Source organism: Pyrus communis, chromosome 15, assembly GCF_963583255.1.
Source record: "Pyrus communis chromosome 15, drPyrComm1.1, whole genome shotgun sequence".
NCBI classification, from domain to species: Eukaryota; Viridiplantae; Streptophyta; class Magnoliopsida; order Rosales; family Rosaceae; genus Pyrus; species Pyrus communis.
Genome location: NC_084817.1, coordinates 5,531,962 through 5,553,958, shown reverse-complemented (window position 1 = coordinate 5,553,958; position 21,997 = coordinate 5,531,962). Strand labels below are relative to the sequence as shown.

Genomic DNA, 21,997 nt, shown 5'->3' with positions numbered 1-21,997 from the left:
CGATTCTCGAACTCACCCCTACTTCCAACACCACCACCGCCAATTTCCGATTTATGATTTTAATAAGACACATTGACCAAGTTCTTCTGAGTGGATGCTTATCACGTAATAATATTTTCTCTACATGTTACCTTTGTTGGATAAAAACGGGGTCATTTCTTGTGGGTTAGAGTTAAGAGAAAGAAAAAAAAAGGATTCAAAACGAAGTAAACTTAGAGAAAAACAGGGGTAGTAAAACATGCATTGACCCCATTTAAAGTTGAGATAGTAGGGCAAGCATTTTTGGGCGTGGCCTACACTTTGCAAGTAAAGGTTGAGCTCTAGGCATGGTGAGACCAGTCCCTTCACTCATGTCCACCATTTCCTCACCAATTCTCTCCCACTCAAAACACTGAATCAGTGATCCTAAAGCTAGCCCGACTATCCGAGTCGCTAAGCCTTCCCCGGGGCAGCCCCTCCTCCCTGCCCCAAACGGCAACCAAACAAAACCATCTCTTTCCTCCTGTAGGTTATGGAACCTCTCTGGCTTGAATTGGTCAGGTTGTGCCCACAACTTTGGATTATGTTGTATGGCCCATATGTTCACCAACAACATTGTTCTACGTGGGATGTGAAAGCCCCCCACGGTGCAGTCTTCTGACGACTCATGGGGGGCTAGCAATGGGCCTGTTGGGTACATTCGGAGGGTTTCGCTGATGATGCCTTGGAGATAGGGTAACTTGGGAAGGTCTGATTCCTCAAGTAGCCTGCAGCTTTGTCCAATGTGGTTATCAATTTCAGTCTGAGCTTTTGCAAGGGCTTCTGGGTTGTTGAGCAAAAGGGATAGAGCCCATTCCATGGTTCCAGATGAGGTGTCTGTCCCTGCTGTTAACACAACCTGTGGGTGCAATTGTGCAAAAAACCTTAAGCCATAAGGTTTATTTCATTTGTAAAAGTCAATTTACATACAAGTAACTAGTTTGGTGGAGCGATCTAATATGGGAGAAGGGCTTCTATGCAACTGAAATGCTATTGTTGTGATATGACAAGTTGGTCACGCATTGGAATGAAAAAGTCATAAAAGATAGCAGTGCGTTGTCATTTAATACTACGTGCCAGTGATATTGTTCTTCAATTGTAAATAAGAGGTTTTAGGTTCAATTCTCGTAAAAAAAAAAATTAAACTAAGTTACTGTTATTTCATTGTGAGGCTTAACCCAATCCACGTATCCTTAATATAGATAATATCGTTTCTTTAAAAAAAAATTAAAATAACAATACATTATTAACTTAGAATACTGTATAATGACATCGGCTTTATTACATAAAGAAAATAATTTTCATTTGAAATATATGTCTAGCTACGCGAAAAGTTGGACATTGACCTTAGTTTAATTCAAAAAATCCATGTTGCCAATGTTGTATAATATTCACAGGTATCAAAATATGAAAGGTTTTTTTTTTTTTTTTAAATTCAAAATGATCGCTGTGATTAGCATAACTCATTACTTTGATATTTGAGATTTAAAATAAATAGAAGTGATCTCTGAAATTGTTAACCGTCAATCATTTTGGTATTTATGTGAGAAATCTCAATTAAATTGATGGTATTTTTGTCAGGTCAACTCCTCTCCTTGAACTGATGATTTCTTCAATTTAACGGAGTATGACTAAAATGATTGATGATGGACAATTTTAAGGACCACGTCTATCGATTTTAACTTTTAGGATCAAATGAGTTATGACAATTTCAAAAACAATTTTTACTAAAAGGTCAATATAAAATTATTTATGAGCAATGCTAAGTAGACAGACGTATTAGACTAAATTTTCTATTATTATATTTCAGAGATCTAGGTTGAACATCAGCCAAACAAACTAAAAGATTATCTTTAAGCAGAAAATTAATGCATCTGACTCTAAAATTTCTCATATTTTGGTCAAGAGACAGAGACTTACTTGCATGATGCCTCTTATGATCTCATCTGTATAATATTCAGGTTCAGTTTCTTGCAGGGAAAGCAAAACTTCCACCATTGTCTTCCTCCTCTGTTCAGAAACAGAGCCACTCTGCAATTTTCTATGTTCTTCAATCAAATCTTGCATGAATCCATCCCTTTTCTTCTGTAATATCACCAACTTCTTCTCAAGCCCAGTTACTCCCAAATACTTCAAAGCCGGCACGAAATCTCCGATATTCGTAGCCCCGCTCAGCTCAAAGGTCTCCTTCACAATTTGTTTAAATCGGTTCGCTTCCTCCAAATCCGCCATATGTTCTCCGTAATACCGCTTTCCGGCGATTATCCTTATCAGAACATTAAGTGTAAGCTCAAAAAACGTTGACTTCATCTCGAAACTCTGAAATTCACGGCTGTTAGAACCTCGGAAAAGCAGGCAAATCAATGACCTAACTTCATCTGCACGGATGTCGTGAAACATCTGAAGGCGGTTGGATGACAATAACTCGAGGGAGGTTATACGTCGTAGGTTGCTCCAGTGGGAACCGTAGGAGGCCCAGGTGAGGGAGGTGTAGTTGTATCCGAGGTGTTTTCCGGCGAGAAACTTGGGGCGGTTGGCGAAAGCGATGTCGTTCTTGGTTAAGCATTCCTCAGCCGCGGACGGTGAGGATACGAGGAGGACTGGGCGGGAGCCGAATCGGAGGTATGTGATTGGACCATATGTGTTGGAGAGTTTGGCAAGTGTTCTGTGTAGGGGTTTCTTGAATAGGTAGAGATGGCCTATGATGGGGAAACAAAGAGAAGGGCTTGGTGGGAGTTTTTTGTTCAATCTTCGCAAGTAGTTCTTGAGGAAAAGAAAGATGATGAAGAGGAAAATGTAGTAGTAGAATGATGCTTCCATTGGATGTGTTTGATTTATGCAAGTTGTTTGTACTTCTTTATATAATGTATATAAGCGTGCATTATATGTATGACATTGTAATTAAATCGTAACTTTGTGAATGAAATTAAAATATTTTAAAAACAATATATGAAATTATAATTATATTTAAGTTTAACGGTGCAAAATATAATTTACCTTAATTCGTTAATGAAAAATTAAATGTCACTTTATCTTGGATTTTAGTCAACTGATGAGCATTGATAAGATGCAAGAGAAGTATACAAAATTTAGCAATGCTATCGAACAAGACAGCTATGTTAAAATGACAACCTCAAGTTGTAGCAGTTGGCCACGATCGAGTCCGATAGACCCTGACATGATCCAACTTTCACAAAAAAACACAAACATCGTCTTCAATTCCAACGTCAAACTCAATGACTCAATAATTTGACATTGGAAAAGGACATGAGGAACCGGTCAAACGCACCCGAAATCAGATGAGACGCGTGTATCAACATACGAAATCTTACTCGAGCATTTCACATTTCGATACCAATCCGATGCACTCGACGGCTGAGCTCGACCACGAGACCTTGGAGCTTAGATCATCTCCAATCGAAGTGGTTATGTTTAGCTTCCGTTTAGATTATAACTCTGCAATAAATTATTTTTAAATGAACAATATCAGACCATATTTATATATCATCTCCAATCGAAAATGACTATTTTTTAGCCCTTCAATAATTTATTATTTTAAGTTTGTTCTTTAACTTATTGGTTAATTGAATTAAACTACCATATTTCTAAATGAGTAACTCTCCATATTTCTTATCTTTTTGTAATCTTAATAATATTTTGGAATGCTATGTTTGTTTTGCTTCTGTTTGGGCCCAAAATAATATTGTTGGGCCGAGCATACGGTTGGGCTCGGCCCAAAGCTATGTCAATTACTATGGGTTGCTTGATAGATTCTGGGCCAGTTAGCAGGGTTGGTCGAGTTCTATCCTAAGAAGGAATAATTCAAATAAACAAAAAGGTCGAGGAAGTCCTGGTGCAACCAGGATTCCCGGTCAGCAAAGAATAAAGCCTCGGAAGAGGGGAAAGTTCAAAATCCTAATGGGAGTGGGTTTGTACGAAGTAAAGTTGGAACGGGACAAGGACTCCCAATCCAGATAAGGGTGCGATTTGGTTTCAAGGAACGGGTGCTATAAATACAAGAAATCATGCAACAAAAAAGGACCTTCAATTCAGCATACAATTGCCCTACGCAAAGCCTCTCAACTACCTTGAGATTTTTTTCTTTTTCTTTTTCTGCCGACACACCATCAGTTTGGATAAACAGCATTGTGGAGGCATCCGGCGAACACCTTCAGTTTGGATAAATAGCACTGTTGCCGCAGAATCTGCCGACCGAGAAGCACCTTCAATTTGGATAAACAGCACTACGTCGAGGCCGACCGGTTACCTATCTAAGTCTCGGCCGAGAAGGGTTTTTGAACCCTTGTTGGTAGAGGTCACCTGGCTAGCCCTCTCGACGTAGTCAGGTGTCACGAATTGCGTTATTCGGCGTACTGGACGCCGATTGATTTTATGATTGGATACTCACAAGTGAGTTTTAGAGTTCGGCATTCCGACGGTCGAACTACATTCACCATCAAGACATACATCACATTTGAGTACCTGTGTCTATATAGTTTGGTCTCGATTCGACGTGCTTATACTCTTACGAATATAATCACAGTGACTGAATCGGGCTCCGACGATTTGTGAACTTCGTAGAATTAGTAGCCTTGTCTTCATGCTCTAGAACCCAGAGACCAAGAATGTTCCTTCCTCGGTCGCAGTCGCAAGATAAAGAAGTCAACAACGCGCTCAACGCGACATCAACGAATTTTACTCCTCGGCCGACAAGTTGGCACGCCCCGCATTCAACCAAAGGATGTAGTTAGCTTGTTAGTTACTCGGCCTGCGCGCCACGTAGGTTTTGTAATTTTTAGAGTCAACAGCTTCAAAAAAAAAAAAAAAAAAAAGTTAATGTTTTCGGATGGAGTTTAAGAATGTGAAGAATTGAAATAAAATAAGGTAAGATATTATGGAAGGATGAAAATGATGTGAGAAATGGTGTTGAAATAGCTTACGTATTTACATAAAAAGAATTAGATTGTTTTTTTTTTTTTTTTTTTAATTTCATCCAAAAATAAAAAGAAATTCAAAAATCCAAGGCTAGCTAACATCTACTAGCAAGTGAGTTGCTAACAGCTTGGGCCTCTCAAATAGGTTGGCTGGCTTAAAAGTCCAGCTCGATGGCCAAAAGTTTGGCCCAATGGGTCTCCTTTTCTTTTGGCTCAGACCTTTATTGGAGATGTTTTTTGCTAATTTTGGGCTATAACACATCCTATAGCCCTATGACCTGATCCATTGGAGATAGCCTTAGGCTTCATCCTGAGACCTTAATGCCTAAGCTTGAACCAAGACCTGGTGCTCGAGAACTAGTTGCTTGAGACACTAGCACCCAGACCCGAACATGAGACCTCGGTGCTCTGACCCAAAACCAGGTCATAACCCGGAGATCTTGGATACTCAATGCTCATTATCGAACTTAGAGATCTGATGCTCAAGATTTCAATAAATGATGCACGACTACACTACTTTTATAAAAAGAAATTAATCAACGAAATTGTTGGTTATATAAGTATTTCCATATTATATAATGCATCAATTTAGATATATTTGATGTAATTATCCTACCGAACGACAAAAAAACAAAAGTGTTGACTTGAAGGTTCTATACACAAGTGTTTGACTTGAAGGTTAAAACTGACAAGTACAAGATTATCCCAAACCGAAATTAACTAACACCTAACATTCAAAAAAACTTGCCATTCAAATTTTGCGCCAACCACTTTAAAAAACGGTTAGTTGAGCTATGGAAGAACGGGAACCAACGGAACTACCAAACGCAAAACTACTAGTCTTCTTCCCCCCCATCCCCCAATGTTTTCTCTCCTCCCTCCACCAGAACAATAATTTCCTCTCACACCTCTCACTTTCTCTCTCTACCTCTTTCTGCAACCTCCCCATCTTTCTTCGCAGCCATGTACCGTCCGGTGTGGGCCCACCCGACGCCTCCGGCAGGTTCTCAGCGGTGGCAGGAGACTTGGGCTCGCCTCCTCACTCCTCTGACCCTCTGGATATGTGGCATGTACACATAAATTGTTTCATTTTCAATACCAATTTTCCTTCCACTGACCCTTCCATCTCAACAAAGCATTTCACTTGTTTTGTTTGGCAGTTTCAGTGAGTCTCCGATACGGGTACTATGGCGACCGTAGGATGGAGCTCGGGTCGAGCTCTTCGCGATTGATGAAGGCTAGTGCTGTGTTTGTCAAACATGTTGAAGTGAGAGATGTTGACAGAAAAGGGGTTTCTCTCTACGCCTTTTCTGAAGAGCCTAAATTGAACTACCAAACAAATTGGAGTGTGCACAATTACTTGATTATTCCATCGTATAATCGCAAGGTAGGAACTGAAAATTTACATTTTAAAATTAAATTAAATTATTTACTTATGGTTTTGGACTTTTTCCCACATTATGCATTTGCCCCCCAAATTATTGATTTGGATTTCCAGAGGGGTTGAAAATTTCTTTTCAGGGATTTTCCTTCTGGTTAAACAAGGGTTCAAGTTTGTCCATGAGATTGGAAGCTCATGCTACTACCTTAAATCAACTACAAGTTGCTATGCTTAAAGGTTAGTTCCAATTTGAAATCTGTTTTCTCGACCAATTTTGTTAATCAAATTTGTTCATCAAATAACACGTTAGTTCACGTTTTAGTATTTCAAATTTTATAAGCAAATAAGGTTCATGATGGACCCAATTTATTTATTTTCAGTTACATAGTGAACTTTGAATAAATTGAAATTTTAATAAATTGAAAAACTGTCATGTCATTTAATAAACAAATTCAACAGAAACTGTCACGTCTTTGAAAAATATCGTCTTTGTTGTTTGCATCTTATTTAGGTTTTGGACTCATCTTAAAACAAATGTAACGCACGTTTTGACAGGGGAACAAAATATCGAAATATTGCAGCCGGAACAAACAAGTTCTCAGGACAGCCTCGCCTTCAATGAACCCAAAATCGGTAACCGATTCTCCGTTTTCGAAACTATTATTCCACAATTAGATTGCAGAAAAAAGTAGTGTTCTGAGGCATAAAAAAATGATCACGAAGTTTATTTGCAAAACGATCATAAGGGTTTTTTGTTCAGGTAAAGAAGCCGAGTACAATATTGAGGAAGATGACAAGTATTACCTTGAATTCATAAGCACAAATCCTAATAGCGTAATTGTATCAGTGAATGTAAGCGTTTCATCAACGATGTATGATGTTACGAAAGCTAAGGACGTCTGTTCAACAACGAAGGGGTCCTGCCGGCTCAGCCTTGCATTCCCCAATACTCACTATGTCATACTAACCACACCTAACAATGTAAGGCCCTGATTTCATAAATTGTCTCAAATTGTTACTAATTTTGTGCCAACATAAACAATGAAGTCATTGCAGGGAGATCTTGGTGACTGGTACATCGAGCTTTCGTTCGTGGCTCGTGTGGTAACCTACATTGCGATTTTAGGTACGAAATTAGAAATAGACCTCAGCTCTGTTGATCATTCAGTATCTTATATCAGTAATCTTGTAATTGTATCAACTATTGGTCTCATTTATGTCCAACTTCCAGGATTTATTGTGGTGGTTGTTTTTCTGATATTGAAATACCTTGGAGCCTGTGACGGTGATGATAGAACTTTAGTTGAAACAGCAGTGGAAGAAGTTAATGAGACTTACCCTATAGTGCCACAGAAGACGCTTCTTCGACAGACATACGGGACAAATGAAGAAGATGAAGATTCAGGAGCTTCTAGTAGCTCCTCGGAGGAATTATATGACGAGAAATTATGCGTAATTTGTTATGATGAGCAGCGCAATTCCTTCTTCGTTCCTTGTGGTCACTGTGCCACCTGCTATGACTGTGCTCAAAGGTACATACACCGCTATATAGATACACCGCTCACTTTCATGTTCTTCTTTCACACATGTAATGTTTTTCTTTTCGAGATTTTTACCGAAATGCATCTTGCAGGATCATGGATGGGGAGAATAGGGTGTGTCCAATATGTAGAAGGCTCATCCACAAAGTGAGAAAATTGTTCAATCCCTGAAGCAAAGGTCTTAATTGGGAGATTTGGCGATTTAGTGTGATTGAGAGGATTTTATTTTTTGGGTGTGGAAAGAGAAGAGTTTTATACGTACAGAATGAGTGCCATTAAACTCTAACTTGTGCCCACAACCAATGCTTTATTGTTCAATATACCACACAAAAAATTTCTTTTTCGAATCAAACTGCACGGAAGAGAGCGATTCGGGTGCGGTTTATTCATCAGCAAACACTGGAGCATGGAGAAAAAGCTGTTATGTGAACTCTCTAATGGAGATTGCCTCATGTTTTTGAAAAATTTAATCATTTGCAGAGCTGTATACAATTCTTCTGTCTTCCTTGAGAAGAAAAGAAAATAAAACAAAGAGGGTGCACTAATGAAGATTAATTCTAGTTTCTATGAGGAATGTCTAGGCGTCACGTGTTTGATATCTGTTTGGTACGGTACTGGAACATTGCCACCATGTGGTATAATGAAATCACTACAAGTGGATGATGGGTTTATGCCTTAGGTTAGTATAGTATGATCAACCAACATATTATAACATCAAATGATTAGTCGAAGATCCCTAAGATAATTATACTTGGAGTCCTTAACTTTGCAAAATTGTCGGATTGTACCAAGCTTCTACTACTTGGGATTTTCAGCATCTCCATATGTATGTTATATGGATTGGCTACAAATTAGAATCTCAAGCGGCTGTCCTAGTTGGATAGCATCACCATTTGTACATTTCCCCTTGTATATTACTAATTAAAAAACCCACACTGATTAGTACCAGATTATATGATCTTATATAAATTCTTATTATGCAACAAAACAACAACAACAATCAAGCCTTGTTCTGCTTAATGGAGTCAGTTGTATGAATTGTATAACGTCATTGCGCTCGGTTTTGTACTAAGTCTTTTTTTAGCTTCAAGTACTCCATATCTTTTCTTAAAATCTCTTTCCAATTCTTACTAGATCTTCCTCAAACCCTTTTGACCTAAGCCTCCGGCTCATAGTTGCATCTTCTAATTGGAGCATCTATAGGTCATTGGTTCACATGTCCAAACTACCTTAACCACTTTTCTCTCATTTATCTTCGATTGAAGTCACTCCCACTTTACCTTGGATATCCTCGTCCTTATCATATCCTTTCTCATGTGCCCACACATCCAGCGAATGTAACTATACCCACGTCTGCTGATCTTATATAAATTAACATTAGTGTTGCAGACATATTCAACATACCAATGGAAACCTCATTCTACCACTACATTTTGCTCTTCACCATTCTCCTTTTCTTCAAAAACTATTTGCAGAAATATAACAAAAGACTCCCACCAAGCCCTGGTTTCTCTTTGCCCATCATAGGCCATCTCCACCTCATCAAGAAACCCCTCCACAGAACACTTGCCAAACTATCCGAAAAATACGGTCCAGTTTTGTACATTCAATTCGGACCCCGTCATTGTTGTGTCCTCTCCCTCCGCTGCCGAGGAATGCTTCACCAAAAACGACATCAATTTTGCCAACCGTCCCGGGCTGCTAGCTGGAAAACACCTTGGATACAACTACACCACCCTTGTTTGGGCCTCTTACGGCACTCACTGGCGCAACATGAGACGCATAGCTTCGATTGAACTGTTGTCATCTCACCGCCTTCAGATGTTTTATGGCATCCGTGTGGAAGAAGTCAGGTCACTGCTTAGCCGGCTTTTTCGAGGTTCCAAACCCGGTGAGTTTCAGATTTTAGACATGAAGTCAACGTTTTTTGAGCTGACTCTTAATGTTTTGATGAGGATGATTGCTGGAAAGCGGTATTATGGGGAACAAACGGAGAAATCAGAGGAAGCTCAGTTGTTCAAAGAGATGGTCATAGAGACATTCGAGTTGAGTGGGGCTACTAATATTGGAGATTTCATGCCGGTTCTGAAGCATTTGGGAGTAACGGGGCTTGAGAAGAAGTTGGTGTTATTGCAAAAGAAGAAGGATGAGTTCATGCAAAATTTGATTGAAGAACATAGAAAATTGCAGAGGGGCTCTGTTTCTGAACAGAGGAGCAAGTCCATGGTGGATGTCTTGCTTGATCTGCAAGAAACTGATCCCGAGTATTATAGCAATGAAATCATAAGAGGCATGATACAAGTAAGCTCTCTCAACCAAATTATACGAAATACTCCAATAGAAAACCATCCAAAAAAGAAAAAAAACGTTTCTAGCCTCAATAGTTTTCACAAAGTTTCGCTTTTGTCCTAGTAATTTGATTGCATCAAAACAAATTTATTCCCTGCAGTTCAGAAATTGTTTCAATGCAGAGGATATCAGTCAACTTCTGTTTAATTTCACACGAGATAATTAAACAGAAGTTGACGCATGTCCTTTGACCAAATACATGGATGAAAGAGAAACTATGTGAAAACTAAAGACATTAAAAACGTGTGTTTGATAGATTTTCTAGCACAAGAACATCCGTCAGCTTCTCTGTTGATTTCTTGTACAAAATCCATATTTTCTAGCACAAGAACATCCGCCAGCTTCTCTGTTGATTTCTTGTACAAAATCCATCAAACCTAGCCTCCGATGTGCCATGTGCCACGAATACGGCATTCTCATAGACATTAACAAAAGATGATGGATTTCCTTGGACTGGAAGAATTTGCAAACTACACATCAAATTCGACACAATTGAAAATATAGGGATGAAAGTAGAACTTTGTGAAAACAACATGACAATGCTTGGTTTTAACCGTTTAAGGCCTTTTGCACACATAGGTGATGCTATCGGCAGGGACAGAAACCTCAGCTGGAACAATGGAATGGGCTCTGTCACTCTTGCTCAACAACCCTGAAACCCTAGCCAAAGCCCAAACTGAAATCGACATCCAAATCGGAGAAAGCAGGCTGATTGAGGAGTCAGACTTTCCAAAGCTTCCCTACCTCCAGGGCATCATCAACGAGACCCTGCGGATGTACCCAGCAGACCCATTGTTGGTGCCCCATGAATCATCGGAGGAGTGCACTGTGGGAGGGTTCCGTGTTCCGCGTGGCGCAATGCTGTTGGTGAACACGTGGGCTATACAGAACAATCCCAAGCTGTGGGCACAGCCTAGACAATTTAAGCCAGAAAGGTTTTTGAACGTCTGGGAAAGAGATGGTTTTGTGTTGTTGCCATTCGGGACCGGCAGGAGGGGGTGTCCTGGGGAAGGACTAGCAATAAGGATGGTTGGGCTGGCATTAGGGTCTTTGCTTCAGTGTTTTGAGTGGGAGAGAACTGGTGAGGTAATGGTGGACATGAGTGAAGGGACTGGCCTCACCATGCCTAAAGCTCACCCTTTACTTGCAAAGTGTAGGCCACGCCCAACAATGTTTGCCCCGCTATCTCAACTTCAATAAGACTACCCACCCTCCTCATCTATTCACCGACTAAGAGCATCTCCAAGAGTCTCTTTAAAACCTCTCGAGTCTCGGCTAGCTATTTTAATAACAAGGCGGGTTAATCAAATGTTGCTCCAAGAGACAGATAAGGAGCATTCATTCATTTTGTAAGATTGCATGTTTAGAAGGGTGGTGGTGTGGTAGGTCAATCTGATCTGATAGAGGGTGCGGTGAGTAGAGGGCGCTGATAGTGTGGTTGCAGGTTGGGCTTAGGCACAAATAGGGATGGTGCGGAGCTGGTGACTTTCCCCGTGTTTCATAGCTTTATGGAGGAGGAGAATAAGGTGTGTCCAATATGTACAATGCTGATATACAGAGTGGGAAAAATTGTTCTACTCCTGAAGCAAAGGTGTTGATTGGTGAAATTTTTTTATCAGTGTGATTGACAGGATTTTATTTTTTGGATGTGGAAAGAGAATAGTTGTATCCATAGAGAATGAGTGCCATTGAACTCTAGTTTGTGCCCAAATCCACTGCCTAACTGTTCCATAGGCCACACAAATTTTTCCTTTCGGATCAATCTGCGCGGAAGAGAGCGATTTGGGTGTGGTTTATATATCAGCAAACACTAGTGAACTCCAATGGAGATTGCTCATGTTCTTGAAAAATGATCATTTGAAGAGTTACATATAAATTCTTCTGTCTTCTTTATTATAACCATCTCATGCTTAATATATGATTGAAAATTATTATATGATCCTGAAATATTGTCCTGACATCGTATAATCAAACAACTGGTCATAATATGGGGTGGATGACGGGTTTATGCTTTACGGCATAGATTCATCAACCAATCAAATTGTGCCAAGCTTCTACTAGGGATTTTCAGCATCTCCATATATATATATATATATATATATATATATATATGTGATGTATGGATTATTAGAACATAAAATTAAGAGATACAATTCACTGTTTTCTTTTAAAATCTTAATTGAATACAATCGCTAATTAAGAACCCCGTAACTAAACACATGAACTGAATTGAGAGACAAACAAAAAACAATTCTGAATCTTTCAATCCCAATTTACGTCTGTAACGAGTTGATTAAAGAAGCCTCTCCTTAATTTTTTGAAGTAGACCAATTTTCTGTAGTTCAGCCAGTTCATCTCGATCACGACAGCCTCGTAAAACCTCACAACCGGATGATGCCTATCTACGCTTTGAAACGTATACTTGATGCCCCCCGGGGCAACTATCTGCATCTTCATCCTCGTTAAATGTCCGGACACAGACTTCTTTGTCTGCTCCTCCTCCCCGTTGAATTGTTTGTAGTACTCCGCCACCGCGAATTCCGCCATCTCTTCCACATGGGGATCGGACCTTCTCGGCAGCAGGCACCCATCGCCCAGTTGGTAATCGTAACGGTGTCGGGGTCGATTCAGAACAAAGAGGAGGCCAACTAGCGTGACGACGGCAATGAGTGTGAGTGCGACGACGAACACTCTCTCACCGTGACGACGGATCATGGTATCTTCGGCAATTCAGGCGTCCATCTGAGTTGAAGAGGGAGACCGAGAGAGAGAGATTGGCCAGGTTTTGAACATTTCTTAATTTACAAGTACTTCTAGGAAATAGTATTCCCGGTATTTCACTCGGAAACCGTTTGATTTCTTAATCTTACCTAATCACTGTTGATTTTTTCAAACTTGCCCAGTACTTTGAGACAGTTGGATGCAACGGATTGGCTTGGACATAACTAATATCAAAGATTGACTTGGATTGCCTTGGTTAGGATTTATCTTTGCCCCTATCCAGTTTTAAATTTGTTCCCCTCTAACTTTTCAAGTTTTTGTTCTTTATTTGCATTTTTCATTGCACCCTCCCCCGTTATTGTCACCATCCACCATCAATATTTCACTACTATTGACGTAATCATTGTCAATACTATTACCACATTCCAATCACCATTAATGCTATCAACATCACTCTCATCTCAACCATCATCTCTACCACCACTACCATCATTACTACCAAACACGATTTCAATCTTTATATTATAAAAATCATTTTTGGATTACATCACTGAACGCATTCTCAAATCATAAAAATAAAATTCTATTTGTCGCTTTTGTTTTTCAAAACAGTCCTTCAAAAATTGTTATGTAAAACATTATGAGACCGCCCCTCATATTGTATAATCTGGAAACAAAGATTACACTTATGTTTACGCATTTTTCGGTATTGTCTTAATTAGTAGTTGTCTAACAAGATACTATATGCTTCTTCTGTCTTAGTTTTGCTGAGGTGAATCTAAGCGATGATGCTTTAGCTTCAACAGGCATTAGTAAATGTAGGAGTATTGTATTAAACGTAGGTTTTCAGTTGTCAACTGATGATCAGTTGCTTTTATGATTAGCCACACTTAATTGGTTAATTAGAAGCCTTAGATGATTAAATTAATTTACCACTAATTCGCGACATGTTGTTTGTGTCATTTGATATAATCAGCAGTCTTTGCGAGATATAACAAGCAGTCTTTGCTCTCATTTGCCACAAAGAACATGAGACCCATGATTCCGAACGTCCTTTGGGTTCCTGGTAGAGGATTGTTAGGCATATATATGTATACCTTTCCTTAATATTTATGTTAAGACCTATGATCCTTGTAAGGGCATTCCTTTTGTTCTTCATTTCCTCTATGCTGCTTATCTTAGGGGATTCGTTAAAAGAATCCCAGTCCGCCTCATAATAGAAGCTACGCAAACTCAAAGAGAAAGCAAAGAGATATAAAAAATTTAAGCAAAATTATGAGAGCATACTAAAGTTCACCAAGACAGGAAACTCGATTTACATCCTTAGCCTAAACTATTTCTCTGATCAAGGGTGTAAGTTGCGTTCCCTGCCTTGTTGAACTTCAGTATGCCCTCATAAGTTGCCTTCCTCCTTTTCTCCCTACTGTTTTCTCACCTCCATGTTTACATTCATTCTATCTTCTACCTCTCCCAGTTCGCTCAAGCATCCTTTGATCCCGCAACTTTTTGGATCTAAATCCATTTCTTTCCACCACTTTTCGCGGCTTTACTAGAAGGTGTGTAGAGCTTTGGAGGCTCGGGTCTTCACACCGCACCTTCCTTGTGTGTGCAGTTTTTGGCACTGTTGCTTATGTGATGTTTTATTCCCACAGGTTTCATTTGCTTTGTGGTTCAGATTTGTGTGCTGCTTGTTCGAGGATGATGGAGCTTTCTCCTTGTTCGTTTCTGGGGCTTTCGGTGATTGGATTTCAAGTATCTTCAAGAGGTGCGGGTTTGTGCGGGGTAGATGGTGAGCCCATCTGTAATTAATTAATATTTGCAATTTCTTTAATTTGAATGTTCATCTTCTCCGTCCAGATATGCTTGACTGCGTAGCTTCTTCTGGTTTGCCGTCAGAGCCCACCCCCACCCCCAGCTACCACAACTCACTCATGACCTACCTCCACCATCCATCTATCTCTCATTCCCTCTCTCCGCCAACTCCTCGCAATGTGCCTAGAGACTCCAGATCTGTAACCCATATCCACGTCCAAAAAGTTTTTCATCCACGTCATAAAAAAGTTGGGACTCGCATTTGCAACATCATGTTTGACATTGAAGTAAAACGTAATTTTGTGAAATGTTGTAATTTTGAGGGAGGCCTTGACCATTTCTATCGTGGCGCAGGTTCTTGCTGGCCTTTTGCCGCAGTGGCAGCCGTTGAAAGCGTTTACATAATTTACTGGGGAAAACCGTTGGTTTCCCTTTCTGCCCAAGAACTGGTGGACTGATAAGATAGACGGTGGTAATGGCTCCCACGGGGTAACCCAAGATCAGCTTTTTCATGCATCGTAGACGAAGAACGGATCACTCGTGATGAAACTGTTGAGAGTACAACATCTCACAGCAACAATGTACCAGATTAGATGTTTACTTAGCTATTAAGCTTAGCATGGTTAGTGATTAGTTGTACATTATGCTTAGCTGACACATATGGTTGGGATAGGATATTAATGTATAAATACCTTGTGTAATGATTTGTTGATGTCAATGAAATCATAATCTTATTTTACTCTCTCTCTACAATTCTCTCTCTCTCTCTCTCTCTCTCTCTCTCTCTCTCTCTCTCTCTCTCTCTCTCTCTCTCTCTCTCTCTCTATAACTGAAATCTCTCTCTAGATTCTCAGTTTCTACATGGTATCATCACCATTGTCTAACCGACTTCGATCCTCCGCTTCCCTCTCTTTCTTTAAACTTTCTTGTGTTTCTTAAATTTTCCTATCTCCCAAACAGGTCGCTTCATATTGGATTTCTTTCTTTTCGTCCTCAATTCACCAAATTATGTTATGGTGACTGCTGCGAACTCTTCCAATTCTCCTTCTTCACCTAATTCCCCAGTGAATCTCCCTCCCATCGAGATCTCTAATCCTTTGATCATGTCGATTGGATCGATTTCCATTGCAAATGTTGTTGGAATGATTCCAACAAAGCTCAATCGTCAGATGACAAGTGATCCGACACAAACCAGATGGTACCATTGAAAGGTACAAAGCAAGACTTGTTGCCAAAGGTTTTCATCAACATGAAGGATTGGATTTCTTAGAAACCTTTAGTCCTGTTGCAAAACCTACTACTATCAGGATTCTACTATCTGTTGCAGTCACCTATAATTGGTTTGCACATCAATAGGATGTAAGTAATGCTTTTCTGCATGGTCATTTGAAAGAAGATGTGTACATGATCCAGCCTTCTAGTTTTGTGGATCCTTCTAAACCTCATCATGTTTGCAAGCTTAAGAAATCACTCTATGGTCTTAAACAAGCTCCTTGAGCTTGGTATGAAGCCTTCTACAATGCTATTGTCTCTTTGGGTTTTAGTTCCTCCTACTCTGATACAAATCTTTTTATTAGAAAAGATACTTCCATTACTTTCATCTTGGTCTATGTTGATGATATAATCATCACTAGAAGTTCAACCACTGAGTGTCAATCCATTATCTCCAAACTTCAAGCTATGTTTCATGTTAAGGATCTAGGAGATATTCATTATTTCTTAGGCATTGAAGTTCAAAGGTCATCCAAGGGTCTGTTTATGCACCAATCTAAGTATGCTTTAGATTTACTCAAGAAAACAGACATCATTGGAGTTAAACCTTGTGCAACACCTGTGTCTGCCTCAAAACTTGATCACTCAAGCACTCTCTTATCTGATCCTACTTCTTATCGGTCCACAGTTGGTGCTCTACAGTATCTCACATGGACAAGGCCTGATTTAGCCTTTGTTGTCAATCAAGTTTGTCAACATATGCATTCTCCAAGAACTATTCATCTTCAGGCAGTCAAGCGAATTTGGAGATATCTCAAGGGCACTATTGATTCTGGTCTTTGGTTCACTAAAGACATTCAATGCCTCATTGCTTGGTCTCATGCAGATTGGGCAAGTTATATTGTGGACAGAAGATCCACCAGTGGTTATTGTGTTTTTCTAGGCCCTTATCTCATCTCGTGGAGTGCTAAGAAACAAGCAACAGTAGCTAGATCGTCAACCAAAGCAGAATATAGGTATCTTGCTTAAACTGCTGCTAAAATAACCTGGTTGTGCAAAATTTTGCAGGATATCTCCTTTCCTTTGTTAAAGACTCATGCCATATATTGTGACAACAAAAAGTGCAATTGTGCTTGCATTCAATCTTGTTTTCCATGCTAGGACAAAACATGTTGAAATTGACAAAACATGTTGAAATTGATTATCACTACATCCGGGAGAAAGTTTTACTTAGTCATATTGGTGTGTATCATGTTGCTTCAGCTCTTCAAATTCCTAATATTTTTACCAAGTCTTTAGCTGCTAAATCAATTTGTAGATCTTATTCACAAGCTCTCAATTCGATCTCCAACCTTCAGCTTGAGGGGATGTGTTGAGAGTACAACCTCTCACAGCAACAATGTACCAGATTAGATGTTTACTTAGCTATTAAACTTAGCATGGTTAGTGATTAGTTGTACATTATGCTTAGCTGGCACATATGGTTGGGATAGGATATTTATGTATAAATACCTTGTGTAATGATTTGTTGATGTTAATGAAATCAAAATCTTATTTTACTCTCTCTCTCTCTCTCTCTCTCTCTCTCTCTCTCTCTCTCTCTCTCTCTCTCTCTCTCTCTCTCTCTCTCTCTCTCTCTCTCTCTCTCTCTCTCTCTCTCTCTCTCTCTCTCTAACTGAAATCTCTCTCTAGATTCTCAGTTTCTACAGAAACTACAGGTACACCCACTACAAGAAAATTTGTGATAGAAAACAATCAACAGTTCTAAAAGTCTAGAATTGGTTGCGAAGGGTATACGCCACGCCTTTCCGTCGCTGCCCCATCGTTGCGTTTGGTATTAATTATCCGCGACGCCATGCATAATCGTTGCAAAAATGATGCTCAACAACTTGAGCATACGTTACCCACTTTAATATGCAAGAACTCAGTCGTGGTGGACCATTATGGGCAACGAAAATCAATTCGTTGCTTACACCAATAACCTATGACAAAATCGTTGTTTACAAAAATACGATAGTACTCTACTATCTATTAGTCTCTTGACATACTCTTACACGTAAGACAATTGCTCTTTTTATTATTATATTTTTAATTTAATTATTTTAAATATAATTGTGTTTTTATTACAATATATTTTTAAAAAATAATGAATGAACACCCATTATGTGGGGGGTTTTTTGTGACTTTGTTATTTTTTTGAGATCTTAATAGGACAATGATAATTTGGGTATTAAGAAAACTTCTTTTTTTTTTTTTTCTTTATATGTATTTAGTTTATTACTTATTTATTAAAATAACGGACTAATTATTGTGTTAAAAATAGAATGGTTCATTGAAATTGCTAGTTTCAAAAACATTAAACTTAAGTAGTACATAAGAATTTTCATAATATTGAAAATTAATATTTAAATTCATTAATCAGTCTCCTCGCTTGAAGTTTCTCAGAGCTTCAAACTACCTCAGCTAAACAATCTAGATGACAGGCTTACACCAAAAATAAATGACTATTCAAAAATAAAAATGCTAACTTTGAAGCTAAAAACTATTAAGTCTAAACTTCACAATTTTTACTAAGAATTGATTTCAAAACATTTTCTCTAAAACATACTTCCAGTATTTAAAAGCATTTTTCCTAAGCAAGCCTAAGACTATGACAAGTCAGCCTGTAATTAAAACCTTAAAAGAAAATACAAAATTGGCTTCCTTCATGAAATAGTGAATTTAAAAATCCAAACATAATACCCCCAAAGTTCTATAATCCTCCAAGAACTCCACAAAATTCACCATTATAATTAATAATAGTGTGACAGAAATTAAATTCAAATTGCCTTATTCCTATATATAGAAATCAAACTGATTTAAAACACTACGGGAAGAATTGCGGGTTGTAGGTAATGAAGTCATCTAATCATGTAATTATTATTGAGTTATTTCTTATCTCCCTTGTTTGTTAGGCAAGTGGCCATTTACTACATTGGTGGAAAGAAGTTGAACCATTGCATGACGGCGTGGATTTGAATTTTGTTGGTAGTTAATCTAACATCTAATCTAACAAAATATATTTTTTGACCAAATAAAAAAAATAAAAAATTAGTATTGAGTTGGATTTGCTCACTATAATTTGAATATAGTAAAATAAATCTACTGCATGAGCATAAAGTCAAAAGACAAATTTATTCTTTAATCCTAGACAAAAGATAATACTCTTAAAAGTAATACTTTTCAAGAATTGAAATATATAGATCTGTGGATAGATGGGGTCAGAGTAACAAACACCATCAGTTGACACACCTCCCCTAAGCATTCTCATGTATCCATCTTCGTCCCAGTCAGAACTCCAAGAATTTTTCAAAATCCAATACTCGAGGCCATCTTCCGTCTTGTCACAGCCGACTATATTACAAGTTCATGGTCAATTGGTTTACCATCGCCACCATCGTCACAATGTTCTGGGTCAAATACCTCACCAGTATACTGCTTAAAATTAGTATTGTTTGCCCTAACTCAAACTAGACATGTTGCATGGACACTATCCAAGCAAACTCCTCTTCATTATTGGGAGGCACACGAACATATGCATCTATACAAAGAGAAGTTGGTCTGGATCGTATCCATGCAACCTGTCCTAGTCCGAGTTATGGCAAACAATACTGATTTTAAATGGCATACTTGAGAGGTATTCTACCCAGAATACTGTGGTGATGGTAAACCAATTGACCCTGATCTTGTAATAGTCGATGAACAGTCTGAAGATGGTCGCGAATATTGTTTTTAAAAAATTCCTGGAGTTCTGACTAGGACGAAGATGGATACATGAAATAGGTAAGGGGGCGGTATGTCAGCTGATAGTGTTCGCGGCGTCTACACCGTGCCTATCTATCCACAAAGAAGATAGAATCCTATGTTTCAATTCGTGAAAAATATTATTTTGTTCAAGATAAATAATAAATTTGTCTTTACTCTATTTTCATGTATGTTCGACATTATATTTAATATATTTGACTCTATGTTCTTGTGTATGGTTCACATTATATAATTGAAGCTTTAATTTACCATTCTCGCGAGTACAGTGAGCAAATCGAAACTCAATAATATTAACATTTGGTTAGATGACTTCATTACCTACAACCTACTAAATTCCTTCCATAGTGTTTTAATTCAGTTTGATTTCCAACATACGAATCAGGCAATTTGAATTAATTTTCATAACACTATTGTTACAATGGTAGTATGATTTGTGTGAGACCCTGAATTTTGGGGAGTTTGTTGTTGACCGCAGAGCATAAACCCAAAAGAAAAAAAAATGATTACATAAGAATATCATGAGATCACGTGACTCTAATTATATATATAACTATCAATCGACGATAAAAAGAAAGAACTTGCTAAAAAAAAACTGAACTCAAATTGCATGACAAATTCGAACAAACCAATTCATCCATAACTAAATTCTTTTGACGACAAATACGAGTTTCAAATTGCTTCTTTGATATGGCCGTACCTAAAATTGATAGAAAAATACTCTGTGGCAATTGGCATAAAGCAACTTTCTTGCATCTCAATACAGTCCAATCAAATCCAACAGTGGATTGCATTATGTGCGCCAAATGGCATGCATTATTACCCATAAACCAAAAGAATGGTGCTCAATTCGGCTCACCAAATCATTTCTATTTAGACTTTGGAATACTTCCATTATTCTTCAAACAATGTTCAATCTTAAATGATAGCATACAAATTCCGATGAAAAAAATTGGAATGTATCATCATTTTAGAGTTTTTTGGGTGAGAGAACTCTATGCTCTACAAGAGTGAGAGTTTTGAGTAAGGAAATAACAAATATGTCCCCGTTGCAGGTCGCTATCTCTACTGTCACTACACATTCCAAAGTGATCACCACCCCTACCCCTGGACGCGGTATTCGTGTCGTATTTTTCGTGTTCGTATCATACATGATATCTTAACGGGTCGTGTTATATAATATCCGTTAAAATAAACGGGTAAAATGACCCTACCCGAAATCAACCCGATAATATTAACAGGTAATATGATCCGACCCGTTACCCGTTAAGAAAAATATATTTTAAACCAATAAATAATCAAATGAAAAACATAATACTAAATAAGTATATACATTAATACATACCATATCGTCACATCCAAAACATAAAAATGCATTTTTCTTTTAAGTATATTTTTGCTTACCTAAATTGATTGCTTTAACATTTTTCTTTGCAAGACTCGTATTTGTATTGTCTATACTTTTGCTTCCAAGATCTTGTTTTGTTCCCATTATTATCTCCATGAACTCCTCATCACTAAGGTTTATTGAATCTGAATCTCTAGCATCCATTGCTTCTGAAACAAAATGGGTATAAATTAATTAATAGCATAATTAATTAAGTAAAGTCTTTAATAGCTTTTTAATTAATGTAGAAGTGTAAAAAATATAGAAAAAAAATATTAAAACGCTCGTAATGACAAGCTTTACAACTTTCATGAAGAGCTTAACTTCGAAATTCGCCACTATAATCATATAAATCATAGATCAAAATATAACCGTTGATTGTTGTTTACATTTACGCTTCATTGTTCTCATCAAATTTTGTTATTTCATATTTTCTTTTTTGAAAACATGATCTATTAGAGGATGTAGGAAGATGAACGGTTTGAATCGTTGATATTATATTCAGAGTTTTATGGTTAGTGAAAAATTGCTTGATGTTTATAAAGTTTCTACAAACTATATGACATCGACTCATATTTCAGTTAACTGTAAATATCGAAACGTGATATCAAAGATCTGAACCGTTCATCTTCTTACATCTGTCAGATGATCATGTTTTCAAAAAAAGAAAATTTAAAAAATGAAATTCAGTAAGAAGAATAAAGCGTAAATGACAATCGATGGTTAAATATAAATTTAAGGTTGATGGATTATAGTGTTAGATTTTGAAGCTGATCTTGTGACATCCCACATCGCCCAGGGGAGTGATCCTTATATGTATATTCCCGTCCCTTCCTTATAT

The 21,997-nt window shown here is 38.1% G+C and overlaps 3 protein-coding genes and 1 pseudogene across 4 annotated transcripts; 2 read left to right on the top strand and 2 right to left on the bottom strand.

Moving 5' to 3' along the window:
- Nucleotides 1-231: 231 nt before the first annotated feature.
- Nucleotides 232-2,878, bottom strand: LOC137717775 (cytochrome P450 81Q32-like). The gene is made up of 2 exons (XM_068457256.1): nt 1,939-2,878; nt 232-877 (listed from the first exon to the last, which is right to left on the bottom strand). The coding sequence occupies exons 1-2, from the start codon at nt 2,836-2,838 to the stop codon at nt 254-256; spliced, it is 1,524 nt and encodes a 507-aa protein (XP_068313357.1). The 5' UTR covers nt 2,839-2,878; the 3' UTR covers nt 232-253.
- Nucleotides 2,879-5,778: 2,900 nt separating this feature from the next.
- LOC137718335 (E3 ubiquitin-protein ligase APD2-like) lies at nt 5,779-8,475 on the top strand. 2 transcript variants are annotated; one of them, XM_068457864.1, is made up of 8 exons: nt 5,779-6,018; nt 6,113-6,339; nt 6,474-6,570; nt 6,889-6,966; nt 7,094-7,314; nt 7,390-7,459; nt 7,565-7,865; nt 7,967-8,475. In XM_068457864.1, exons 1-8 carry the CDS (start codon nt 5,916-5,918, stop codon nt 8,043-8,045), a joined length of 1,176 nt encoding a protein of 391 aa, XP_068313965.1. In that variant the 5' UTR covers nt 5,779-5,915; the 3' UTR covers nt 8,046-8,475. The 2 variants fall into 2 exon arrangements, with proteins under 2 accessions (XP_068313965.1, XP_068313966.1); XM_068457865.1 differs by having other exon boundaries at nt 5,797-6,022.
- Nucleotides 8,476-9,262: 787 nt separating this feature from the next.
- LOC137716935 (cytochrome P450 81Q32-like) lies at nt 9,263-11,423 on the top strand (annotated as a pseudogene).
- Nucleotides 11,424-12,485: 1,062 nt separating this feature from the next.
- Nucleotides 12,486-12,938, bottom strand: LOC137716934 (uncharacterized). The gene has a single exon (XM_068456281.1). It carries the CDS (start codon nt 12,936-12,938, stop codon nt 12,486-12,488), a length of 453 nt encoding a protein of 150 aa, XP_068312382.1.
- Between the last annotated feature and the right edge of the window lie 9,059 nt (nt 12,939-21,997).

What these genes read in the sequence shown, in the direction of transcription:
- LOC137717775 (XM_068457256.1), bottom strand. Translation starts at nt 2,838, where the DNA reads ATGGAAGCATCATTCTACTACTACATTTTCCTCTTCATCATCTTTCTT. An exon ending in TCATAAGAGGCATCATGCAA is followed by an intron (nt 878 to 1,938) that starts GTAAGTCTCTGT and finishes TTGCACCCACAG; the next exon opens with GTTGTGTTAACAGCAGGGAC.
- LOC137718335 (XM_068457864.1), top strand. Translation starts at nt 5,916, where the DNA reads ATGTACCGTCCGGTGTGGGCCCACCCGACGCCTCCGGCAGGTTCTCAG. An exon ending in ACAAGTTGCTATGCTTAAAG is followed by an intron (nt 6,571 to 6,888) that starts GTTAGTTCCAAT and finishes ACGTTTTGACAG; the next exon opens with GGGAACAAAATATCGAAATA. An exon ending in CTTCAATGAACCCAAAATCG is followed by an intron (nt 6,967 to 7,093) that starts GTAACCGATTCT and finishes TTTTTTGTTCAG; the next exon opens with GTAAAGAAGCCGAGTACAAT.
- LOC137716934 (XM_068456281.1), bottom strand. Translation starts at nt 12,938, where the DNA reads ATGATCCGTCGTCACGGTGAGAGAGTGTTCGTCGTCGCACTCACACTC.